This window comes from Culex pipiens, chromosome 2, assembly GCF_016801865.2.
Source record: "Culex pipiens pallens isolate TS chromosome 2, TS_CPP_V2, whole genome shotgun sequence".
Lineage (NCBI taxonomy): Eukaryota > Metazoa > Arthropoda > Insecta > Diptera > Culicidae > Culex > Culex pipiens.
The window spans coordinates 147,369,020-147,392,901 of record NC_068938.1 but is presented as its reverse complement, the minus strand read 5'-3'; the positions used below and the strand labels follow the sequence as shown (position 1 = coordinate 147,392,901).

The 23,882-nt window shown below is 40.2% G+C and overlaps 1 protein-coding gene across 1 annotated transcript; it reads left to right on the top strand.

Moving 5' to 3' along the window:
• The first annotated feature begins 554 nt into the window (after nucleotides 1-554).
• Nucleotides 555-22,656, top strand: LOC120414868 (titin-like). Its single transcript, XM_039576185.2, has 5 exons — nucleotides 555-736; nucleotides 983-1,527; nucleotides 11,501-15,932; nucleotides 15,999-16,185; nucleotides 21,545-22,656. Exons 2-5 carry the CDS (start codon nucleotides 1,221-1,223, stop codon nucleotides 22,292-22,294), a joined length of 5,676 nt encoding a protein of 1,891 aa, XP_039432119.1. The 5' UTR covers nucleotides 555-736; nucleotides 983-1,220; the 3' UTR covers nucleotides 22,295-22,656.
• Nucleotides 22,657-23,882: the final 1,226 nt, after the last annotated feature.

The window sequence follows — 23,882 nt, the reverse complement described above, 5'->3', positions numbered from 1 at the left end:
GTGCAAAACCATCGGGGTTTGAGTGTAGTGCCGACGACGTACGTACGACTACGTAGTGCTTTTGTTGGGGCTCTCATTTGACAACCGTGCGAATGACGCCCAGTCAAATCAAACCGAATTCTGAAACGGAATCTAATTAGAATCGTACACCAATTCCGTTTCAAACGCAACAACCGGTTCGAACACGGATCCGGTTGTTGCGTTTGAAACGGAATTTGTATCCAGGTTTTTAAGCGAAGATGGCGTTCGAATGTTGAACGTCCGAAATGTCAAAATCGCGCAGTAGCACCAACATTAGAAAAAAAAATGCGGCTGTCATGCCATGGCACACTTTTTTCGTAATGTTGGTACCACTGCGTGATTTTGACATTTCGGGCGTTCACCATTCGAACGCCATCTTCGCTTAAAAAGCTGGATACGATTTTAATTAGATTCCGTTTCAGAATTCGGATTGATTTAACTGGGCGACTGCTGTCAGTTTGCTTTTGTCGCAATAGAATTGCCACCCCCCTGCATCTATCTGACAGCTGTTCATCGATTTCAAAATCCGAACTGTCACATTTTCGCTGTGTGTGCGTGTGTAAATTTTCGGTGTGCTCTCCCAGTTTCGAACGGATTAAAGTCGACTTTTACCGGTGAACATCTCCCAGAATCGCTTGATTTGGTTATATTTCCGATAGTTTGGTGGCCAGTGGTATCGGATGCGTTAAAATCCGGAAGTTCCGACCGTGTGCAGGTTAGTAAATCGAGTTTTTCATTTTTCCCCTTCCAGCAAGCGGTGATAATTTTTCTTAGCTGCTGTCAGTGTGTGCGTGTGGTGGCGGCATGACACTTCGCGGCCAACCCAAACAAGGGTCCCCCCCAAGAAGAAAGGGGGTATGTTTTGTTTGGTGGTGTTTTTGGGAAGGGGCTGGCAGGGTTCGCAAAACGGGCTGCTACGATTCGTGTTTTGCCCTTACCAAAGTGTTTCAAAACATTCCAGAAATCCTGGCAGCACTGCCCTCACGCAGGTTCCTCGACCCGGAACGGAACGCAGGAGGCGCAGCAGGACAGGGGGGAAGTCACTGAAGTTTTTCACCATCCAAAAAGACAGACAGTCGGAGAAGTGACAGATCGAGCAAGAAAAAAACAACAATGGAGTCGTCGGAACAGCTTTGATTAGTAATCTTCCCTGGAGAAAAAACCATTCCTCGTCGTAGGGAGAACCTACCGCGGTCACCATGGACGTCGAGGACGATTCGTCCAATACGCGGGAACAGTCGTGCACTCCGCCGCTTCCGAACACGGACCTCACGGATATTGAAATTATGAAATTTGGTGATGGCTGCAAGGGCACCGTGGACGGAACGATCGGAGGGTTGTCGCTCGAGTCCCAGGGGGAAGCTCTGTTGGAGCTGGCACAAGCCCTCTGTTCGAAGGGGGAAGCGGACAAAAATGGCGATCGGAAAGGTGACGGACCGACGGAAGATGAAAAGAAGGACAAAGAAGCTGCGTCCGGGGACGGTGGCAAAAAAGAGCGAATGAAACGTGAGTTTTTTTGATAACGAAATAATGTTAATGTTTAGCAGTAAGGCAAACGTTGAGTGTTGGAAGATTGAGCAAGAATGCATACGACGAGGCTGGCTAGGCCAGATGGATGATGATGGCGGAATGATGAAATTTATTAATACCAGCTTGAAGCAGCAGCAGCAGCGCGTAGCATTGAACTTCCAAGGTTGATGCGGGTTTGCAAGTGAAAAAGTTTCTGTAATACATTGACGGGAAGTAATATTTTTCAATACAAGTGCTAAAAAATGGCACTTTTCGGCACTCAAATGAATGCGAAAAGTACTGTTATTTTGGACGATGAAAAGTAGGCTGTTTTTTTCATTCGAGAATCGATCTAATGTTATTTCTGTAATTATATATTCTTCGCAAGATCGGCCGATTTCGTGCATTTTAATTGCATGTATTTTTTTATTCGGCTTTGGGGCATTTCCTATGACCAAAAAAGCCATCTTGTGTAATTGGTTCACCCATACAGGGTGTCGTACAGTTTGATACGTAAAAAAATAAATTTAGAAAAGTTCGGTGCCGCTGGAGGGAAAATTCGGGTTGAAACGGAAACAGTTTATTGAACGAACTTGCAATGGCCTATCTACAATCACTTAGCTTAGAAATTTGAATGAATGGAAATGAATTTGATCTTTTACAATGAAGAAGTTATCAAATTAGAAACTTGACGTATGGCTTGAAAAATTCCAAAATCTACGGTAAGTTGACGTTTCCATATCAAAGGTTAACATTTAACAACTGAGCAATTCTCTACGAAATCGGTCTTTTTTTAAGAATTTAAATTTTTATATTTTTTAATCCGACTGAAACTTTTTTGGTGCCTTCGGTATGCCCAAAGAAGCCATTTTGCATCATTAGTTTGTCCATATAATTTTCCATACAAATTTGGCAGCTGTCCATACAAAAATGATGTATGAAAATTCAAAAATCTGTATCTTTTGAAGGAATTTTTGATCGATTTGGTGTCTTGGGCAAAGTTGTAGGTATGGATACGGACTACACTGAAAAAAAATGATACACGGTAAAAAAAATTTGGTGATTTTTTTATTTAACTTTTTGTCACTAAAACTTGTATTGCAAAAAAACACTATTTTTAATTTTTTTTTATTTTTTGATATGTTTTAGAGGACATTAAATGCCAACTTTTCAGAAATTTCCAGGTTGTGCAAAAAATCTTTGACCGAGTTATAAATTTTTTAATCAATACCGTAAACCGGGGTGACTTTGATAGGATTTCGATTTGTTTTTAGAATATTTTCCAACAGGTAAGGTTTTTCTCAAGATTATTATTTTTAAAACATGTACTGGGGTAGACCACACAAAGTCCATGCACTATTTCGGAAAAAAAGTTTTTTCAATAATGTTTAGAAAAATAGTTACGTTAAAAATTCTTAGTTTCAATTCCGGGGTGACTTTGATAGTGATAGTTTTTCTTGTTAAAATCATATTTAAGATGTTCAAACTTTATTTGTACGTTAAATGTACCATTACTAAAGTCGCTGATATAGTTTTTAAGAAAAAAAAATCAATGTTTATATTTAGTTAACTAGGTGTATAAGCTTTTTAGAAAAATACATATAAATTTAAGGTAAAATTGTTAAAAAGTCGGAATTTTGCCTGAAATTTGTTAAAACTAGTTTTGTTTGTAAAATTATCGATTTATATTGCATTTCATAATGAATTCGAAGCACGAATCACAAGTTTTCACATTTTACATGAAATTTGTTCAACTGAAATTGCCTTTTAATTTGGAGATTTTTTTAAATTGTGTTTCAAAAACACATATTATTTATTATTTACAAACTTTTTTAACCTTTTCCTAGTGGAAAATTGTCCAAAGAATCCGAAAATGCATTCCGTTTTCCGATTAAATCATGTTCATTGAGAAAATCAAGACACTTTAAGAGGTTTAAAATAATGACTTTCATCAACATTTTCTTAACTATAGTTAACCAACTTTTTAAACTTGTCAAAATTTTATGAAAAGTTCTTCTTGAGGTACTTTGAACACTTCTCTACCACGGTCAGTATATTTCTAAACCATTCATTCCGTATTTTAATTGTACTCTTCATTTTGCGAAAAAATCGCTAACCACCCCGGCTATAAAAGTCACCCTGTTTTACGGCACTGATTTTTTCAAAAAATCGAAGTATTGGTCGCAAAAAATTTTCAACTTCATTTTTCGATGTAAAATCAAATTTGCAATCAAAAAGTACTTTACTGAAATTTTGATAAAGTGCACCGTTTTTAAGTTAATGTTAAATCCATTTTTAAAAATATTCACAGTTTTCATTTTTTTTTTTAAATTAGTGCACATGTTTTCCCACTTTGAAAAAAATATTTTTGAAAAGCTGAGAAAATTCTCTATATTTTGCTTTTTTGAACTTTGTTGATACGACCCTTAGTTGCTGAGATATTGCCATGCAAATGTTAAAAAACAGGAAACTTGATGTTTTCTAAGCTCACCCAAACAACCCACCATTTTCTAATGTCTATATCTCAGCAACTATAGGTCCGATTTACAATGTTAAAACATAAAACATTCGTGAAATTTTCCGATCTTTTCGAAAAAAAATATTTACAAAAATTTTAAACCAAGACAAGCATTTTAAAAGGGCGTAATATTGAATGCTTGGCAAATTTTGTTTTACGAACAATTTTACTTCTCTTGTTTTATGTTTTACTTGTTTCATTTTTAGTATTTTAATTTGCATTTATCTTGTTTAGTTTATGGTTGTTTTTGGTAGTATTTGCCCTATTATACCACCTCCTATCGTTGCATTTTGCCTATTTATTTTTTTCATTTTTTTACGGTCACTTTTTCAATTTTTTGCTTGTTTTTCACATTTTCTGTTATAAAATGGCACCATTATAATTTAAATTGTAAAAAAATGCGTAGAAGCATAGTCTGGGACACTTGAAAAATATGCGGTAACTTTCTTTTACAGTATGGCCCATAAAAAAATGCGACATTGTTATTAGGTGGAAATCGGGCATGTTTTGACTATTTCTGATGTATGTAGCATGTGTACATGTTAAATAGGTTCCAAACAAACAAATAATGCATTGAAAATCTTTTCTTTAGCTATCGAGAAATTAAAAAGAGAGATGTGAGCCGGTAACATGGAGTTAAACTTTCACAGCTGTCATGGAAATCTTCACAGCAGCTTGACAGAAATTTTAACTCCATGTTGCGCTTTTAATTTCTCGATACAAAATGTCACAGCACATTTAAACTTAAAATTCTCAAATTTGCTTCCAGCCCAGGCCATATAAAGGAAAAATGATTTTTCTATGTTGATCGTTCTGAAGAGCACCCTGTGGATTATTGTATCGATTAAAAAGTAAACAGCCTTCACGGTTACTGTTTTTGAGAGCTGTAACAATTAATTACACTGAATTTTACGCATTCTATTAACCAGTTATACTAAAACAGTGAACTTTTTAGAAATATCCCGATTCTGAAAATGTTTAATTTTTTTTAGTTTTTTGAGCCAGCAATGATTTAAGGAAAAAAAATAATGCATCAAATGATGGTAATTGACTCTAACAGATGCCCCTTATATAACTTTTAGTAAAAAAGTATAAAAATTGAAATTACGAGCCATGGTTTCAACATTTTAATGAAAAAAGTGTTTTAATAGTAGTTTATGCAACAAGTTGCAAAAAGAGGATTTTTTCAGCACGAGTCGTACATTTATCCAACGAGGTTCACCGAGTTGGATAAATACGACGAGTGCTGAAAAAATCAAGTTTTGCAACGAGTTCCATACAACATTTTTTGCAATTTCGAAAAACACCCATTGAGTGAAATTTTAAGTCGAATTTTCATGTATTTTGTCAATCCCTGGGCTTTGTCATAATGAGTGTCATAGGTTTGATGCTTGTTTGGCAAAGAGTATGATTTGATTCGATGTGGAATTAAAATCGAAGTGTTCAGTATATTGCTGAAGCTTCCATTTTTACACATGGACACCACTTCATGCTGCGAGAACCCACTTTGGCGCAGTCTCAGGGCTTAATCGATGGCCGGTAAGCTGTCATCGAGACAAGGAGGTTCTCCGATAGTGGAAATATCACATTTGTTCGGACTTGTGAACAACTGAGTTTTTAAAGCAGCTTTTTTGTATTAGCAGCTTAAAACTAGAAAAAATCATTTTATTTAGTATCATGGCAAATTGGGCGAATAAACTATCTTACATGAGCAGTTTTTCCTTAAGTACCGATGCAACTCTCTGTTGGTGCTATTGTTGCTGGCGGGCACAGTATTTAACTAATAATTAAAGTTTTCGCATTAGTTTTAGAATCTAAAGTTCTCCAGATCAAATGAACTTTACTTACAGGCTACGATCGATCGATATTCAATTAGGTAACAAATTTGCCTTCGGCCAATATTCCACGTGGGGTATAATTAAAAGCTAATTAAGAAATACAAATAAGTAAGTTTCTGCCCTAATTGGGGAGTAAATCGATTCTACCTACTAATCCGGATCAAAACACTGTTTTTGGTATTCGAATCCGGCACAGATTAGGGAGAAATCAAATAATTTTAGAGATCGCCCGAGCACACTTCTAACTTGCACATGAAATGGTTTGTTTTTGTCCTATTTTCTCAGTTTACCCGGCCGTTCGTTGCGGACCGCCTTTCCGGCCACCGAGTTCTTATTGTGCGTTCCCTTTTGCCTGTCGTGTTTCACGTGCTGCGTTAGGATAGTTCATCGCCTTGCCAACAACATTTGTACAATGAACCGCTACATATGTGATTTTTCCCTATCTTAATGTGGGTGTCAGGTTAGGATGCGGGTTTTTAAATTTATTTATTTTTTTGTAGAATTTAGGATTTTAACTATAAATATCAACTTTTTATATTTTGCCTTTAGTTATTTAGGGACAAAATTAGTAACAGTGAATTTAGTAATTCTATCAGAATCGGTGATTTTCATTCAAGTAGCATAAAAACCATTCTGATATGTCAAAATTTCCATAGAGTCTCGATCAATCAATAGTGAAATGATATCGGACTAAATTCGTTGATCTGTTGAACTAACGGTTGTCGGATTATGATTGTATCGACCATTGTTGCGAATCGAGGATCTACTGGAATTCTGACGATCAAATGGTCGTCTCTTTTTCAATTAGCGACTTGTAAAATATGAATTGCTAATCTATTTTTTTTTTTTTTAAGAAGCCAGACAGGTTTTAAAAGAAACGTACATAACATAATATAATATTTTGGCTATTAATTAAAATGTCGGGGATTAGCTTTCGGATAGGTTGCTTTAAATCTTGTATTCAATTCAAGTTAGGTAGTTATCCGCAAATGAAAATTTGGACTTATATGAATAATTGAACATTTTAGACTTATGAATAACACACAACTGTGCATTTATTCTAGAGTCAGATCCATACAGCGTCAGTGTTTATTTGGTCGAAGTGTACTAATTCATTGGCAGATCTGATTCTAGTTGTAATGTACGACAAGACTACTGACGGACGTGACAGGACGAGGGCCCAGTTTAGAGGTTCCGACATCAACGATGTGCGGCTGGATCACCCTCCTGCTGCCGTTCTACGCATAATTGTCCCATGTTCAAAAAATTGCAACTGAGAAAAACGCGATTGAAATTTTTCGATCGATTTCTGTGTTTCTACGCATAATTGTCCCGTGGGTTTTTATTCGTCCTATGTGTCCCCAATCGCCCCAGTTAGTAGTTTATCACTCTTATTTATGATCCTCTTGCTATTCAGTATGTTAACAAGTCTCAATGCTTCGTATGACTAAAGAGTCCGTGAATGAAAATACTTGGTGGGACAATTATGCGTAGAAGTGTAACGATGGGACAAACAGACTTGGTGTTGTTTTTGATGAGTTTCCGAAAAAAGTACTAGATTTTATGTGTTTTTCAAAAAGTATACGATAAACTAAACTTAAAATTGTCAAAAAGTCAAAATTGTCCAAAAATGACATGGGACAATTATGCGTAGAACGGCAGTTATGGCCCATAAAAAAATGCGACATTGTTATTAGGTGGAAATCGGGCATGTTTTGACTATTTCTGGTGTATGTAGCATGTGTACATGTTAAATAGGTTCCAAACAAACAAATAATGCATTGAAAATCTTTTCTTTAGCTATCGAGAAATTAAAAAGAGAGATGTGAGCCGGTAACATGGAGTTAAACTTTCACAGCTGTCATGGAAATCTTCACAGCAGCTTGACAGAAATTTTAACTCCATGTTGCGCTTTTAATTTCTCGATACAAAATGTCACAGCACATTTAAACTTAAAATTCTCAAATTTGCTTCCAGCCCAGGCCATATAAAGGAAAAATGATTTTTCTATGTTGATCGTTCTGAAGAGCACCCTGTGGATTATTGTATCGATTAAAAAGTAAACAGCCTTCACGGTTACTGTTTTTGAGAGCTGTAACAATTAATTACACTGAATTTTACGCATTCTATTAATCAGTTTTACTAAAACAGTGAACTTTTTAGAAATATCCCGATTCTGAAAATGTTTAATTTTTTTTAGTTTTTTGAACCAGCAATGATTTAAGGAAAAAAAATAATGCATCAAATGATGGTAATTGACTCTAACAGATGCCCCTGATATAACTTTTAGCAGTATAGAGCCGTTGGGCACCCTTTAGAGCCATTGACATAGGTTTTAAGTTATTAATTTATTTTGACCGAATCACTCAAGATAATAACCTAAATGGCATGTTTCTCTAAAATGCCTAATTTTATCAACATTTATAAACTTTTTCGATTGGGCGTATTTAAGAGGGACTTCTAACGATGCTTTTTGCACAGGGTTGGATATTTTAAACTGTTCCGTTTTTAAAATACAGTAGTTGTTCGGTAACTGGGCTGAGAACGTAGCCCAGTCACCGAATGTTGCTCGTTAACTGGGCTGAACAAAAAATAACGAGGGGACCACCGATGCATAATATTTTCCAGATGAAATATAAAAATAAAAGTTACTCAAATTTATTTACAATGCTTACTTTTCATTTTTCTTTAATTGTAACTTGAAATTAAACAAAAGTTTCAAAAAAGTTTTTTTATTAAGGCCGTTGCAAATATTTTTTGAAGTTTATGTCCCTCGACTCTGACCAAAGTCGAGGGGGGGGGAGGTGGGAAATAAAAAAGTATAAAAATTGAAATTACGAGCCATGGTTTCAACATTTTAATGAAAAAAGTGTTTTAAAATGCATTATACACCTGTCCAGTTGTTTTGCCATCATTAGTTTCCAAAATATCTAAGTATTGGCGAAAATTTTATTTTTTGCGATTTTTTTTTTTTTTGCGGTGCTGTACATTGGAATTTCATAAAAATTCAAAACATTTTTAAACAAGCCCAAACATGCTAAATATGATTATCAATGCAGAAATAGTAGTTTATGCAACAAGTTGCAAAAAGAGGATTTTTTCAGCACGAGTCGTACATTTATCCAACGAGGTTCACCGAGTTGGATAATACGACGAGTGCTGAAAAAATCAAGTTTTGCAACGAGTTCCATACAACATTTTTTGCAATTTCGAAAAACACCCATTGAGTGAAATTTTAAGTCGAATTTTCATGTATTTTGTCAATAAATCGTTTAAATCAAAAAAAATGTTGAAAAGTGTTACTTTTCGAAACAAGTGCTGAAAAGTTCAACTTTTCAGCACCCATTTCAGTGCTGAAAAGTAGAACTTTTCAGCATTTATTTTGAAAAGTGTTGCTATTCGATTCTGTTATTTTTGGTACAGAAAAGTAGGCTATTTCGTCGTTCAAGAATGACAGGAAAAGTAAGTAGTTTCACGACGGAATTGCAAAATAGTAGTTTATGCAACAAGTTGCAAAAAGAGGATTTTTTCAGCACGAGTCGTACATTTATCCAACGAGGTTCACCGAGTTGGATAAATACGACGAGTGCTGAAAAAATCAAGTTTTGCAACGAGTTCCATACAACATTTTTTGCAATTTCGAAAAACACCCATTGAGTGAAATTTTAAGTCGAATTTTCATGTATTTTGTCAAAATAAATCAAAAAAATGTTGAAAAGAGTTACTTTTCGAAACAAGTGCTGAAAAGTTCAACTTTTCAGCACCCATTTCAGTGCTGAAAAGTAGAACTTTTCAGCATTTATTTTGAAAAGTGTTGCTATTCGATTCTGTTATTTTTGGTACAGAAAAGTAGGCTATTTCGTCGTTCAAGAATGACAGGAAAAGTAAGTAGTTTCACGACGGAATTGCAAAAAATGCATTTTAGATTGTTTTCAGTTGATTAGACTTCTATTTTCAAGGAAATTTTGAAATTTTTTGAAAAAATATTTTTTTTGCCCCTTGATTTTTCAGACCAATTTTGAAGGGGGGGGGGGGGGGCGACATAAACTTTGAAAAATATTTGCAACGGCCTAATTGAATATGATTTTTGCATCCATTAACCCCTCGGTCATTTTGGTTTGTTTTGGTTTTTTGACGTTTGTCTGCTTTTTAACTGGGCTACGGCCCAATTAAAAAGCAGCCCAGTTAAACAACGCCCAGTTACCGAACAACTACTGTATAAGGTATTAAATAAAGGTACATTTTGTACCAAAAATACATCCATTATTGTAGCCCACCATTACCCAGTTTTGGCGAATTGCATAAAACTGTCATGAAAATATCTTCAAAACATACTAAACTAACACCATGGGCCATACTCTACGTAAAATATAGGAAATGTTAGAAAAAAATACAGCCAAAGTTGACCCCTTAAAAAATGACATTTTTTAAAACAAAGTTACATAAAACAAGTAAAACTTCCCTTTTTGAAGATCAAAAATCGGTTGAAAAATGGAGTTTTGGCGATTTTGAAAGCGAAGCTCGTCTAATGGCGGGGTTGGGTTGTAGAGGGTTATTTTTGGTAGGGAAAAGTAGGCCGTTTCGTTTCTCCAGAAGGACAGGAAAAGTTGACAGTTTCACAGCGAAATTGCAAAATAGTAGTTTATGCAACAAGTTGCAAAAGGAAGATTTTTTCAGCACGAGTCGTTCATTTAAATACGACGAGCGTTGAAAAAATAAGTTTTGCAACGAGTTCCATACAACATTTTTTGCAATTCCGAAAAACACCCTTTGAGTGGAACTATAAGTTAAATGTTCATGATTTTGTCAATTACTTCCTTGACCTTAAGCAAAGTGTATACACTAACAGGCTACCGTTACAAATAAACAAACAATTTACAAATTACAAATTAACCGTTTAAATCAAAACAAAATTGAAAAGTATTACTTTTCGAAACAAGTGCTGAAAAGTTCAACTTTTCAGCATTCATTTTAAAAAGCATTACCATTCGATTGTGTTATTTTTGGTACAGAAAAGTAGGCTTTTTCATCGTTCAAAAATGACAGGAAAAGTAAGTAGTTTCACGACGGTATTGCAAAATAGTAGTTCATGCAACAAGTTACAAAAAGAGGATTTTTTCCTTTTTTTTTTCAAACTGAAAAATCAAGTTTTGCAACGAGTTCCATACAACATTTTTTGCAAATTCGAAAAACACCCATTGAGTGAAATTTTAAGTCGAATTTTCATTATTTTGTTGAAAAGTGTTCTCCGTATTTTCAAAGAACTGCAATATATATGATGTATATCAAAATTTAATTTAATTTTATTTAATTTCCTGCCACGATCTGTCAAACTTGCAAATTGCAACGCATTTTATTAGTTTTTTTTTATGTCCGAAGCTCCCCTCTGAGAATTGTAACACCCTGATCAGCCTGATCGTTAAATAAAATCGGGCTGACGATGGCCGATCGGGGCGTTACATTTCTCAGTGGGTCATTTACGGCTATCACTATGTCCTGAGTCTGGAAGGACCGAATCAGCTGAAATTTGCGATGGGGACTACCAAAATATAATATACTTTAATTATTTTTTACAGTAAACATATTGTTAAAATATCCATAATTTTCATTTCAGCACCTAAAATCATCTCCGGTGGCACCCCAGCAGTATCCACCAAAAAGACGACCAATCCCTCGCCCGGCGGCAACAAACTCGATCTGAAAGCACCCCGCAAAATCCAATTGGTTCTGACCAAGGAAAAGTTCACCGAAAAAAGTAACCCCTTTGAAAAGGAAAACACAACTGCATTTGATAAGGAGAAAAGTGGTCCCAACCCAACACTTGAGAAGGGAAAAAAGGAAGAAAAGGAAAAGTTAAAGCTAACTGATAAAGATAAGAAAAAGCCAAGTGAAAAGGAAAAAGAAAATCCCAAATTGCCACCTGAAAAGGATAGGAAAAAGGAGCCAGCTCCGGCGCGATCTCCATCCGGAAGCGAAAGGCGTAAAGAAAAGCCAAAAGAATCGAAAGAGATGGAAAAGATCGTCGAACCTCCTCCGGCCAGAAGAAAGCGGAGCCGGCATCGATCACGCGATCGCCGAGAACACGACCACCGCTCGCGGAATTTCGACGGCGACGACAGACCACCCCGGCATCGCTCGCGGGTAGCTGACCGGGGGGGCGGTGGACGCGACAGCACGAGGAGGGACCGTCACCGACGAAGCGCATCGCGGCACGATCGTGGCCGAAGGCGGGGGGAGGATGGTTCCTCCAGGGATTCGAGAAGAAAGACTCCGGGTGCGGAACTGAGGCCGAAGATGTCGAGCTATATCAGTGGCGGCAGCGCTAGTAAGAGAAGGTCACGATCGAGGCCACGTGACAAAGACAAGGTGAAGGGGGTGGCGGCGGTGCCGCCGCCTACGACGATGCGGCTTCTGCCGCCGCGGGAGAAAACTCCGGAGGTGGAACGATCCGGACCCAAGTCGTCCACGCCGCAGACAAGTATTACTCCGCCGCTTTCGTCCGTGGTAGAACGCCCGAAGCGCGTCGAAGGCGAAGTGGTCCAGTCCCTTCTATCGATCCTACGCTACACGGTAAGTCCGCCGGTCATCAGTTGGCAGTCCAAGATCGTCACCGCAGCAACGACGACCCCCGTTCGCAAGGAAACCCAGTCGGCCACCTCGGTTCCAACCGTAATCCGCGCCCTCCAAGTTTACGGCGACGACGAGCGAACCGACGACGAAGCGGGCGATTCGAAGGAACCCTCGAAGAAGTCGGCGGACAAGCGGAAGAAGGGCGACCGATCGCCAAAGCGCCACAAAAAGGACAAGAAGCGACGGGACTCGAAGAAGAGGGAGCGCAAGAAGGAGTCTTCTCCGAAGAGGAGGAAAAAGTCGAAAGACAGGAAGAAGGAGGAGCGAAAGCGGAAGAAGGATTCGGCGGAGCCGAAAGATCGCGAGGTGATCGAGGATGAAGAACCGCCGACTCCGCCTCCGGCGGATGTTACGGCTGCGGCGTCAACGGATAGCACCGAAACCGATCCGGACGTATCGCTGCCGGAGGAGGAGGACGACTTTGACGACGATGACGACCTGGAGATGGAGGAGCAAATCGTCAAGCGGATCAAGCTGGAGAAGCTGGACGAGCGCGATCAGCAGCTGTACGGGGAGATTAAGATCGATTACAGTATTGTCAAGCAGGAACCGGTCACGACCGACGAGGAAAAGGACAAGCGAGCGGAGACGCCGAAGGCGGTTGAAGAACCCCCGCGTGAGGACTCTCCGCTGGAAGCTGAAAAGTCCAAGTTTAGCTGCTCGTTCCTGAACGATCTCGGTAAACCGAAGGACTCGTTGCAGAAGACGGAGGAAGACTCGCAGGACAAGCCGGACCTGGAGGACCGCAACCGGAACGAGACGGATTCGCCCGACACGGACGACTACGCGTCCAACTGGGAGGACGACTTTAGTCCGATGACGGCGAAAGCCAAAGCGGTCGTTGAAACGCCAAAGGCGCCCAAGGTCGACGAGAAGCCGGCGGAAGTTGAGTCGGAGAAGCGGGCACGTCTCGTGCCGAAGAGTTGCCACGAGGAGATCATCCCGCTGGACGATTTGCTCAACGTGCAGAACCAGCTGAAGACGATGAAGAGCAAGCTGGAGAAGGGCGAGCTGCTGGACGGGATTACGCCGCTGGAGAAGGTTCCGCCTAAGACCGTGGTGGCGACGCCGGTGAGTTCCGCGACGGAAATCCCTGAAAAGTTGGTCAGTGAATACGAGACGTTTATGAAGACGCTGAATGAGGAGAATCTTGGGCTGGAGAAGGTCGATCCGGTTACGGACGCGATCGAGATGCCGTTGGTTGAGGGTAAGAAGTCCGGCAAGCGGAGAAGCTCTTCCAGCACGACAAGCAGCACCAGTTCCACGACGGGCAGTTCAAGCTCCAGTTCCGAGTCCAGCTCGAGCTCATCGTCCAGTTCCAGTTCTAGTTCTTCCGATTCCGATTCGGACACCAGCTCGGAAGACAAGGGCAAAAAGGTCAAGAAGAAGAAGGTCGTCCTGATCAAGCGCAAGAAGAACATGCTGAAGCCGATCGTATCCGTGGAGGAGCTCGGCAAAATGGCCAGCGAGCTGGTTGATCCGGAACCGGAAGAGGAAGAATCCCCCAAGAAGCAACCCGAACCGCCCAAGCTCGTCATTCCAGAACATCTACTGCCAAAGCCACGACTTCCGACGGTCCTGACAACCGTAAACTCCAAAATCTACAGCATCCGCAACGATTCGACCAGCGATGAACAGCTCGTAACTGCCGCGGCCGCCACTCCCTCTCCAGCCAAACCTCTCGAGCTGGAGCGTGACTCGCCGGTCAAGCTGAAGATCGCGTCCAAAACAAAACTCAACCCAGCGATCTCATCCTCTGCGTTGCTTGGCGGCGCGGACGAGGAAGAGGCGAAACCAAAGGTCGAATCTCAACCTCCGGAACCACCGGCACCGAGGTCGAAGCGATCCCGCGATCGTCACCGACGATCGAAAGATCGCAGTCCTCGACGGAGCGGAGATCTCCTCCAGCCGAAACGACGCTCCAGGGAACGCCGCAGCCGTAGCAAATCCAAGGAGCACCACAAACGCCATTCGCTGGAGCGTGATCGCGACCGGCGGAAGGATCGATCGCGGCACTCGTCGAGTCCTTCACGGCGACGCATTCGCAGTCCTCCGCCGCCGCGAAGATCGTCGCGCCGAACGCGGTCCAGGTCGCGCAGCTTGAGCCCAGCGATGCTGCGAAGGCCACCGAGTCCACCACCCCAGGAGGATCGCGATCGCAGGAGGTCGTCCAGGTCATCGCCAACGTTCTACCAGCGACCTCCTTCTCCGAAGGAGAAACCTCCTGGCGAGAACCAGATCGACGTTGTTACGAGTTCCGGCGGGGGTAGTCAATCCAACGATCAGAGTCCAGTGGCCGGCTACAAGAAGAGCGTGGCCGATTCGACGATTAGCGATGCCGAGTTGGAGAGTCAGAAGAGGAAGCCGCCGACGGCGGCGGCGGCGACTGCCGCGCAGGGATTCAGCGAAAGTTCCGCGTACAACAACATGTACTCCAAGACGTACGGATACTACGGTCCGGAGGACATGGTGTTGGAAGGTCCTGAAGGGGGAGACTCGCCCAAGCGACCCTCGCTTGACGATCGCATCAACATTGTGCTCGGGATCAACGGGACGGAGGTGGCGAAGCCACCCGAACACTACGGAGACTACCAGCCGATTCAGACGCACCTCCATGACAACCAGGCGCAACCTCCGCCGCAGCAGCAGCAGCAGCAGGCTTATCCGTATCCGGGTCCGCGGCCAATGATGCACCATCACTACCCGCCGCAGCAGCAGCAGGGCTATCCACCCCAGGACTACCCACATCCGGGCTATGGCCAACCAGGAGCTCCACGACCCCCGTTCTACCGAGGACCTGCCCCGGGCCAGGGTTGGCAACTGTCTCCGCACGGTTCCGCCATGTCTCCTGCCGGTCATCCGCACATGCGCCCCTATCCCAACAACATGTACCACCACCCGAACCCAGCCGGACCGCCACCTCCACTGCCCTCAACGACCGAACCCGGCAAAACGCTCGTCAAGCAGGTCGGCAACGTGCTCGAAATTGTCCCCACCGCCGTATCGGCACCACCCCTCAAAACCACACCCCCTCCAACCCCGGTCGAGCCACCAACGCAACAACCCCCCACCGGGTACCTCTTAACCGCTGGCGGCGGAGCCTCCACCAGCCCACTCATCCCGCTCAACTGTCTCGTGCCGAAGATCCTGACCGCGGAAGAGCTCAAACTGCGCCACGAGCGACGGCTCGAGCTCAAGAAAAAGATCCGCACCGAGCGCGAGAAGAAACGCATGGAGAAGAAGATGCGCAAGGAGAAGCTCAAGATGGAGGTGAAGAGGCTGCTCGGCGAAACGGCCACCGTCGCGACGGTCTCCTCCGACGAAGAGGACTTTGACGAGGCGAAACATCGCGCCGTGCTGGCCTCGCTGAACCGGGGCTACGACAAGAGCATCCTGCGGACAAAAACCGGTGCATGGTAAGACTCATCCCACAATCTCAAAACTCAATAAAAGTCGTCTAATTGACAAATTCCTATTTATAGTGTGGCCCGCAAGACGGTGTTGTTTGCGGATGGCGTAGCCCCTGGGGACGAGTCGTCCTCGTCGGGGGCGGAAGCGTTGAGGTCGCCGGCGAAGCTGAACGCGTCGAAGCAGCGCAAGCGGTTGCGGAGAAAGCGCACGCTGAAGGCGACCGGGCGGAAGCGGTTGATGGAGCGGTTAAAGTTGCCGGTAAGCATCAAGCGTTTGACGATATTTCCATAAAGACTCGCATCTCGACTCTCTTTATTATTAAAACTAAGATTTGTCACATCAACCTCGTACATTTGAAAAAAAAAAAGCCAAAAGATGACGTCGCAGCTTGAATAATGAACAACATTTTTAAAACTGGGAGTCTTTTTATTCTCAAGCTAAAGGTTTCGTTCAAAAATTACGTCCATGAATAGGAGGGGCATGTTAAGGTGAAGCCGTTAATATTTTCCGAAGATAATTGATCATCACTCTAAAATGCTCTGTATTGAATTCAATTTAACGAATTTCTGCACCAAAATGAATCAGCATGTGCCGGTTGTTGCCTTCTTGAAGCCACTGATGGAATTTTTAATCTAAATCAAATGTGTTTCAAAATTTATATCATTTTGCGGTACATACAATCATTCACGTCGTAGTTGACAATCATTGATTAATTGATTGAGTGATAAACATGGTTCCAGAAGGTCAATGTCAAACTAAGTTCGCATTAAAAACGGTTGCCTTTGAAGTGGAATATCTTTTGACACTCAAAATGGATTTACAAACTCTAAAAGGGCTTTAAAAGTAAGAGATTTCTCTACAAATCTGTCATAAGAAATATTTTTTAAAGATCGATCCACCTATAAGGCCAAATCAATTAAAAATCCGTACCAAAAATCAAAAAACTTAAAATTTTGAAAAAACGCATTTTTTGCCAATGGAATATTTCAATACATTTGGATTCTGATTTAGGCCGGTAAAACATAACTTTTCACGTAGGGGAAAGTGGGGCAAGTGTAACAAGCTAAGGAAATGCTCGTTATAACCCATTAGAAAGTAAATAAAATCTGTCGGATTTTATTATAATCATCTTATTCCAGGTCTTGAATAAGACTTTGTTAGAACAAGTTTTTAAAAATCTTGTTTTTTAACCCTCTACTGCCCAAATTTTTTTTTCGAAGATTTTTATTTTTCCCGTGTTCAGGAGGTCATTTTGAGCAACTTTTGTTCTACGAAAAACTTTACTTCTCTTGTTTTATGTTTTTCTTGTTTCATTTTTAATATTTTAATTTGCATTTATTTTGTTTAGTTTATGTTTGTTTTTCGTAGTATTTGGCCTACTCTACCACCTCCTATCATTACATTTTGCCTATCTAATTTTTTCATGTTTTTACAGTAACTTTTTCAATTTTTTGCATGTTTTACACATTTTCTGCTATAAAATGGAACCATTATCATTTAAATTGTAAATAAATGCGTAGAGGCATAGTCTGGGGCACAACAAAAATTACTGCATACTTCTTTTTACTTAAAGTAAAGGAAATGTTCGTAAAAAACACAGCCAAAGTTGACCCCTAAAAAAATTACATTTTTTAAAACTTTGGCAAAGTCACATAAAACAAGTCAAACTTCCAACCCTAAAATTTTCCAAAATTTTAAAAGTTCTTCTTTCCAATGCTTTTTGAAGATCAAAAATTGGTTGAAAAATGGATTTTTGGCGATTTTTCAAATCGAAGCCCGTCTAGAGGCGGGGTTGGGTTGTAGAGGGTTAATGTAAAAATGGATTTTAAAATTTTTGATTTTCCGTACGTTCTACTCAACTAGTGGGGCAAGACGAACAACCCGTTGGGGCAAGAGGAACAATGCATGAAAAAACATGTAAATTTGCTAACAATTGGACTGTTATGACTTAGATACATCAGATTAGAATTTATTTGAAAGGTTTCTTCCATTTTTAGATTAAATAATAATATTTTACTAACAAATTTATCGTTTTTGCGAAAAAAAAATTACTTAGATGATTAATAGTAAATTTTCATAATATCACTATATTTTGTATGGACAATTTTTTTTAACAATTGTTTATCATTTTTTAAGTACTTTCATGTATTTATTTCCCAATAAAATATGTTGTTGCAGCAATTCGTATTTTTTCCTTACTAAAAATCCTTATGGTACACTTGCCCCACCTGAACAAGATTTTTTAAAAGCTCTCAACAAAAATAACCAGAAGTTAAATCATACTTTGTAATAGGTGCATGACATTGGTAGGGACACTACTGATCTAGGAAAAATAGCATTTTGATAAAATGAGCCTTAAAACGAACCCTAAGCCTTATTTTGTACTTTCCAAATATTATAAGAAAACAAAGGTTTTGAGAAAAACTTCATTAAACCTTATGCCCCGTGGCGTTTACGTCGTTTTGGCGGTTATGTGGTAGTAGAATCAGCTAATTCCTCATACTAATCAAAATTGTAAAAATTACGGCAGTACGAGCGATTGTTCCTCTTGCCCCACCTTCCCCTTTAAATCTCCGATGGAGTATCTCGGATTATAGTATTTTGTTCCAGCCACGGGGTCTGAAATCTCTAAAACTGGTCGTAATATTTGAACAAACCCTACACCAAAATAATAAAAAAGCACAAATTGGGACCATCCATAAACCACGTGGAATTTTAAAGTTCAAGAGCCCAAAAATGGAATAAAAAAAATGAATAATTCTGAAATTTAAAATACTTGAACTTTAATTTTTTTTAAATTCTAAATAAAAAATTCTTAGCTTCTAAAATTTTAAAATTCCTACATTCTTTAATTTTGCAATGTTTCAATCTTAAATAACATTTTTTGAGTCATATTTCACTTTAAAAATTCAAATTTATAAAAAGTTTAAAATTTTGGCTAGAACGTCGGGCATTAGAGTAGGAACTGTGAAAAAATTAAATTCTTTGATTTTAGATTTTTCATTTTGAATTGCAACATTTTTGGTTTATAATTTATAAATTTAGCTGACAAAACAGTTAGTTAGCACGAAACCTAGATTTTTTACGGCGATTTTCAGAAAGGGGAAATTTGACCATTTTCCGGAAAAAAATCACCGGATTTTTTTCTGTAGTAGGGGCAGGGGGGGCAGAATGGTCCGCCTAAGTAAAATGCGCCAAAAACCATAGAAAAACATAAAAATTTATGAATTCAGTGTAGTAGGCTTATGCTTTGGGATGTTCCCTTCAATGTTGTATACTTGGATGATGAAAATTTTGATATTAGAACTATTTTTGAGCCACTTAAAAAAAAAAGTTTTTTCGACTACTTTTCCAGGGTGCGGGGCAGAATGGACCACCCTGTGGGGCAGAATGGGCCACCTTAGAAAACAAGCCATTTCGTCTAATACAACGTTAAAGGGAGATAAGAAATGACTTAAGGGACCTTTCTAACATAGTTTCCATGAAGTTAGACAACTTTTATAAAAATAGTCACTTAACAAAACAAACATTTTTGAAAATAGTGTTAAAATGTTGAAATAAGACACTATTTTTACAAATAAGCATCAAAACAAGTAAAAAATCAACTAATGTTGCATTAAACGTGATTTGTGAAGCTACAAGGAGTGAAATAATCCATTTAGCTCAAATTTCGTGACTTTTGATTGTTTTTATAAGGCAGGAAAAGGGTGGTCCATTCTGCCCCCAAGTGGAATTTAATTTAACACTTCCACCACCAAGCCTCTAAATGATTTGAAGGTTCCGTTGTTGTTTGTTTACCTTGGTAGTAACCTCTAGTAACATTATAAGCATTGAACAAACTTTTTCAAACAATCATACTTTTCAGAAAGCTTATTTAGAAACCTCAAAATAAACAACATTTGCGTGGTTTTGTCAATTATTTACATTTTTGCTCATAATTCGAAAAATACAATGAATTCAAACGTCGTTTTCGGTATGGTGATGTTATTTGACGTCCTTTATAAGAACCTTGCCTTACAGTTGGTCTAAATCCATTCTTAAGCCCAAAACCAAGGGTGGCCCATTCTGCCCCCCTGGTCCATTCTGCCCCCCCTGCCCCTATAAGCATGCCATACTAAACCGAATACGTTTTTAAACCAAAAAAAACAATTAAATGCGTTTTACTCTTTATTTTGGCATGCTTTACAACCTCACAAAAAAAAAGGTGAAATTTGCACGGAAAATGGTGAAATTTTCACTTTTCTGAAAATCGCCATATAAATTGCAGGTTTCGTGCTAATTATTAAGACAGCTGGAAAACCCCGCCTTTACTTATCTAATCTACATACCTTGACCACGTGTTCCACTTTTCCTCTAACGAAACGGACTACTGTGTAGTATTACCAATTCTCAGAACTGAGATCTGCATTAAATTTGGGAAAACTTTCCCGAAAACACCATATTTTTAGTATTTTTTGCTAAAAAGTTAGGCTGGTACAAATGTTTTTAAATGTTTTTGTTAATGTAATATGTTACATCTAAAAATTTAAGAAATGTTTCACATAAATTTTAATCTGATGTTTCCAATTCAGTTATTTGCAAAAATAAACATGGGTTTTGATTCATTGGCTAGGTATAAAAAAAAATCCAACAAAATTTTACGTTTCAAATGGATTTTAACAAGAATTTCCTTAGCTTGTTACATTTGCCCAACGGGGGGGAAGCGAATGCCACGCTCCATTCAAAAATGTTTTTTTTTTTTTGGGATAGTAGGGTGCCCAGAAAAAATGACCCCCTGCTCCACAAGCGGAAAACGGTTTATTGGGATATTTTAAGCATCTCTGTAAATTTTGAGCGAAATTGGATGAGATTAACCCATTGATACCCGAGCCTAAAGTTGGCGAAAAAAATGTTTTTCATACAAAAATGACTTTTTTAAATCGCTAATAACTTTTCAGGATCGAGTTTTACAGCTTTGGTATGTTCTACAAAGTTGTAGAGCATTAAATTTTTAATAAGAATCTCACTTTTGAGAATATTTGGATGGAAGTAGCGCACCGTGCAGACCAAACCGTAAGAAACTTGGGTTTTTCATACATTTTTTCGATTTTTCCATACAAACTTCACCTCCGAGTATCAATGGGTAAATGATGACCGATTTTGCTCATATTTGGCCCAGAGTCCTAAAATAGGTCAAGGAACAATATTCAGCTTGTGGAGCAAGGTTTTGAAAAAAAAGTCCCATATTCTGGGCACCCTAATGGATAGTCCCTACATGATCAGAACGGTTACCAGAACCGTTGCCTCACTAGCTGCTATAGTATCCGTGCCTTCCAAGCAACGATACTACTGGAAGGTCTATTCGATCGCGTTTCACAGTGAATAACGTAAAAGCACCCAAGAGCACGAGCGAGCTGTCTAACTCAATTGTGACTTACTAGAACGGACCATGCCAATTTACTCAATGGCGTGACTTTTAAGCGTTGTGGGATGTACTTATTTGAGCAATGTTATAAAAGGTTCAGTTTCAATAATCTTATCGACCTCAAAGTATTTAACTAACAGAAATCTAAGATGGTTGCCTAACCAATTTTTTTCAAGGATAAGATTAGTAACTTTCCCCTTTTTCCTTCCACAGGATCTCGATCTCGAGGAGAAGGAGCATGTCGATCCGGAGCTGGAAGCTATGCCTCCACCACCTCCCCCTCCGGGCACTCCGCCCCCGATGCTACCCCAGCCACGCTGCATCAACCCCCCGCCAGTGCAGATGATCGACTTCCGGGACGCTCCGCCTATGCTGCCCTTTCGTGCTGGTGGCACTTCTACACCTTCGAGTGCGAGTTCTGCTGGTGGCTCTGGCATGCCGTCTTCTGCGTATAGCTCTCCAGCCGGATCCGGATCTGGCGTCGGCGGCGGCAGCGGCTCCCAGCAGCAACAACAATCACCCGGTCCCAACGGAGGAGCAGGAGGAGGTTCCAGCGGATCCGGAATCAACCCAGGAGGTTCCGCTGGTGGTAATTCTTCGAGTCATCCTATGAACAACCTGGCCAGTCAAATTCCTCCTCCGCCACCGCCAGGCTCCTCCAGTCAAAACAACTTCCGGAATCTGCCCCCGCACATGAGGCCACACCTACTCCCAACACCCCCTCCGCCGGCCTCACACCACCACTACAATCACCTGCTGCAGCCACCCTTGCCACCGCCGCCACCCCCGTCCCATCACCACATGGTCGGCCAACATCCCATGAAACCACTTCGAGGGGGCGGCCACCATCGGGACGGCGTGCTTGTGCATCCGATCGAGACGATCGGATCGGGAGGGCCGGTGCAGCAGCCGCCGCCACAGATGCCGATGCGGTACTCGTTGTCCTACGAGGGGCCGCATTAAGGGGGCAGGGTTGCGAGCTAGTGTGGATTGCAAAGCAAAAACAACAGATTTTTTAAGTGTGAGAGTGTGAAGCCGCGCAGAGCGTGTTGATGGCATGGTCGGCGACAACCTATTATTTTAAAGTTTGAACGTAAGTTTGCAGATTTGTGTAAATGTTCGGAAATATCCGGAAGAGATAAGCGAACGATCTAAAAATAAGAGACAGGAATCAAAGTTCTCTTGTAGCGCAAACGGAATAGGATTGTGTTGAACAGAACAAGCTTACTTGATAATATATTAGTAATATAAATAATGAAAATGAAACGTATGTGAAAGCCAAGATAATAAATGCAATTGTTATCTTATGTAGAAAAGGTAAATCGCGTTGAGTGTTTCTTTTTGGGATTCAATATATCACAGAATTCAAAACTGCTCATCATCATTCCAACGCATCTCCTGAAACATGCATTTCAATAGTGTTTAGTTTTGGCAGAAGATGCAAAAAACCAAACGGCTAATATGCCATCCCTTGGGAAAGGCAAATTGGCGGAGATTTGGTGACGAATACTAAAACGCGTTTTCTCGAAATAAGCGAAAGCGGGGCATGACGACCATGTGGGGCAAGAGAAACAATCGTTCGTGCGATCGTTATCCTTACAATTTCCAATATGAAGAATTGTTTTTTGATTTTTTATTTTTGGAATTGTTACTAGCAATGCAATTAGTTAATTCTATTACCACATAACCGCCAAAACGACATTTGGAAAGCCCAAAAAAAATAAACTTTGAAACTTCATCATCCCGGTACGAGAATCAAACTCACGACCTCATCCCCTATCGGTCAGTATAGGGACGTGGCGTTACATCGTGCTGCCATCTGGTTTTTTTTAAGTGCAAGAGTGGAAAAGTGCTGAGTCATCGTCTAAAAATAGACGGCGTCCTATCTCGCCCAGCAAAATGAAGTCGATTAAGTTGTCGGTTTCGATGAGAAAAGTGGAAAACGTGGTCTAAAAATAGCGACGCCATCCCCCTATTCCCAGTGAGTACAATAACTCTTTGAAGGGATCTGACTTTGCCGAGCCAGACAGGAATCGAACCCATCACCTTCCGATTACAAGGCGAAACCCGTAAACTCGCGGCCACGGTAGCTCGGTTTTATCAAAATGACATTCTTCCTAGATCATAGTGTCCCTACCAAGGTTTTTAACGATAAAATTATCGAGGCTCGATAACGATAACAATAATCTATCGTTATCGTTATTCGATAAATCTATCGCCGATAATGGAAGATAACTCATTTATAAAATCTTTCTAAAATCGACTTAATTCAACCATATCATGTTAAGTTTTCAATGCTTTCATTAAGAATATATTTTTTGAAATCTTTAGTAAGTTTCAAAGTAAAATATGTACTCAAAATTGTTCACAAAATACCGTATTTTTCGGAAGTACTCAAATTTTCATTTTCGTGGGTATCAAACGAAGCGAAATAGTGTTAGGTTTTTCACCCTATATAAGTTTTTTTTTGCAAAATTAAAAGAAAAATCACAAATTACCATATTCTTCCAAAATACTACAATATTCGAGAAATACTAAAATTTTCACAAAA

Bases quoted from the DNA above. Each gene is read 5' to 3' on its own strand.
- LOC120414868 (XM_039576185.2), top strand. From the start codon at position 1,221: ATGGACGTCGAGGACGATTCGTCCAATACGCGGGAACAGTCGTGCACT. The intron at 15,933-15,998 runs GTAAGACTCATC...TCCTATTTATAG, and splicing joins CGGACAAAAACCGGTGCATG to TGTGGCCCGCAAGACGGTGT. The intron at 16,186-21,544 runs GTAAGCATCAAG...TTCCTTCCACAG, and splicing joins TGGAGCGGTTAAAGTTGCCG to GATCTCGATCTCGAGGAGAA.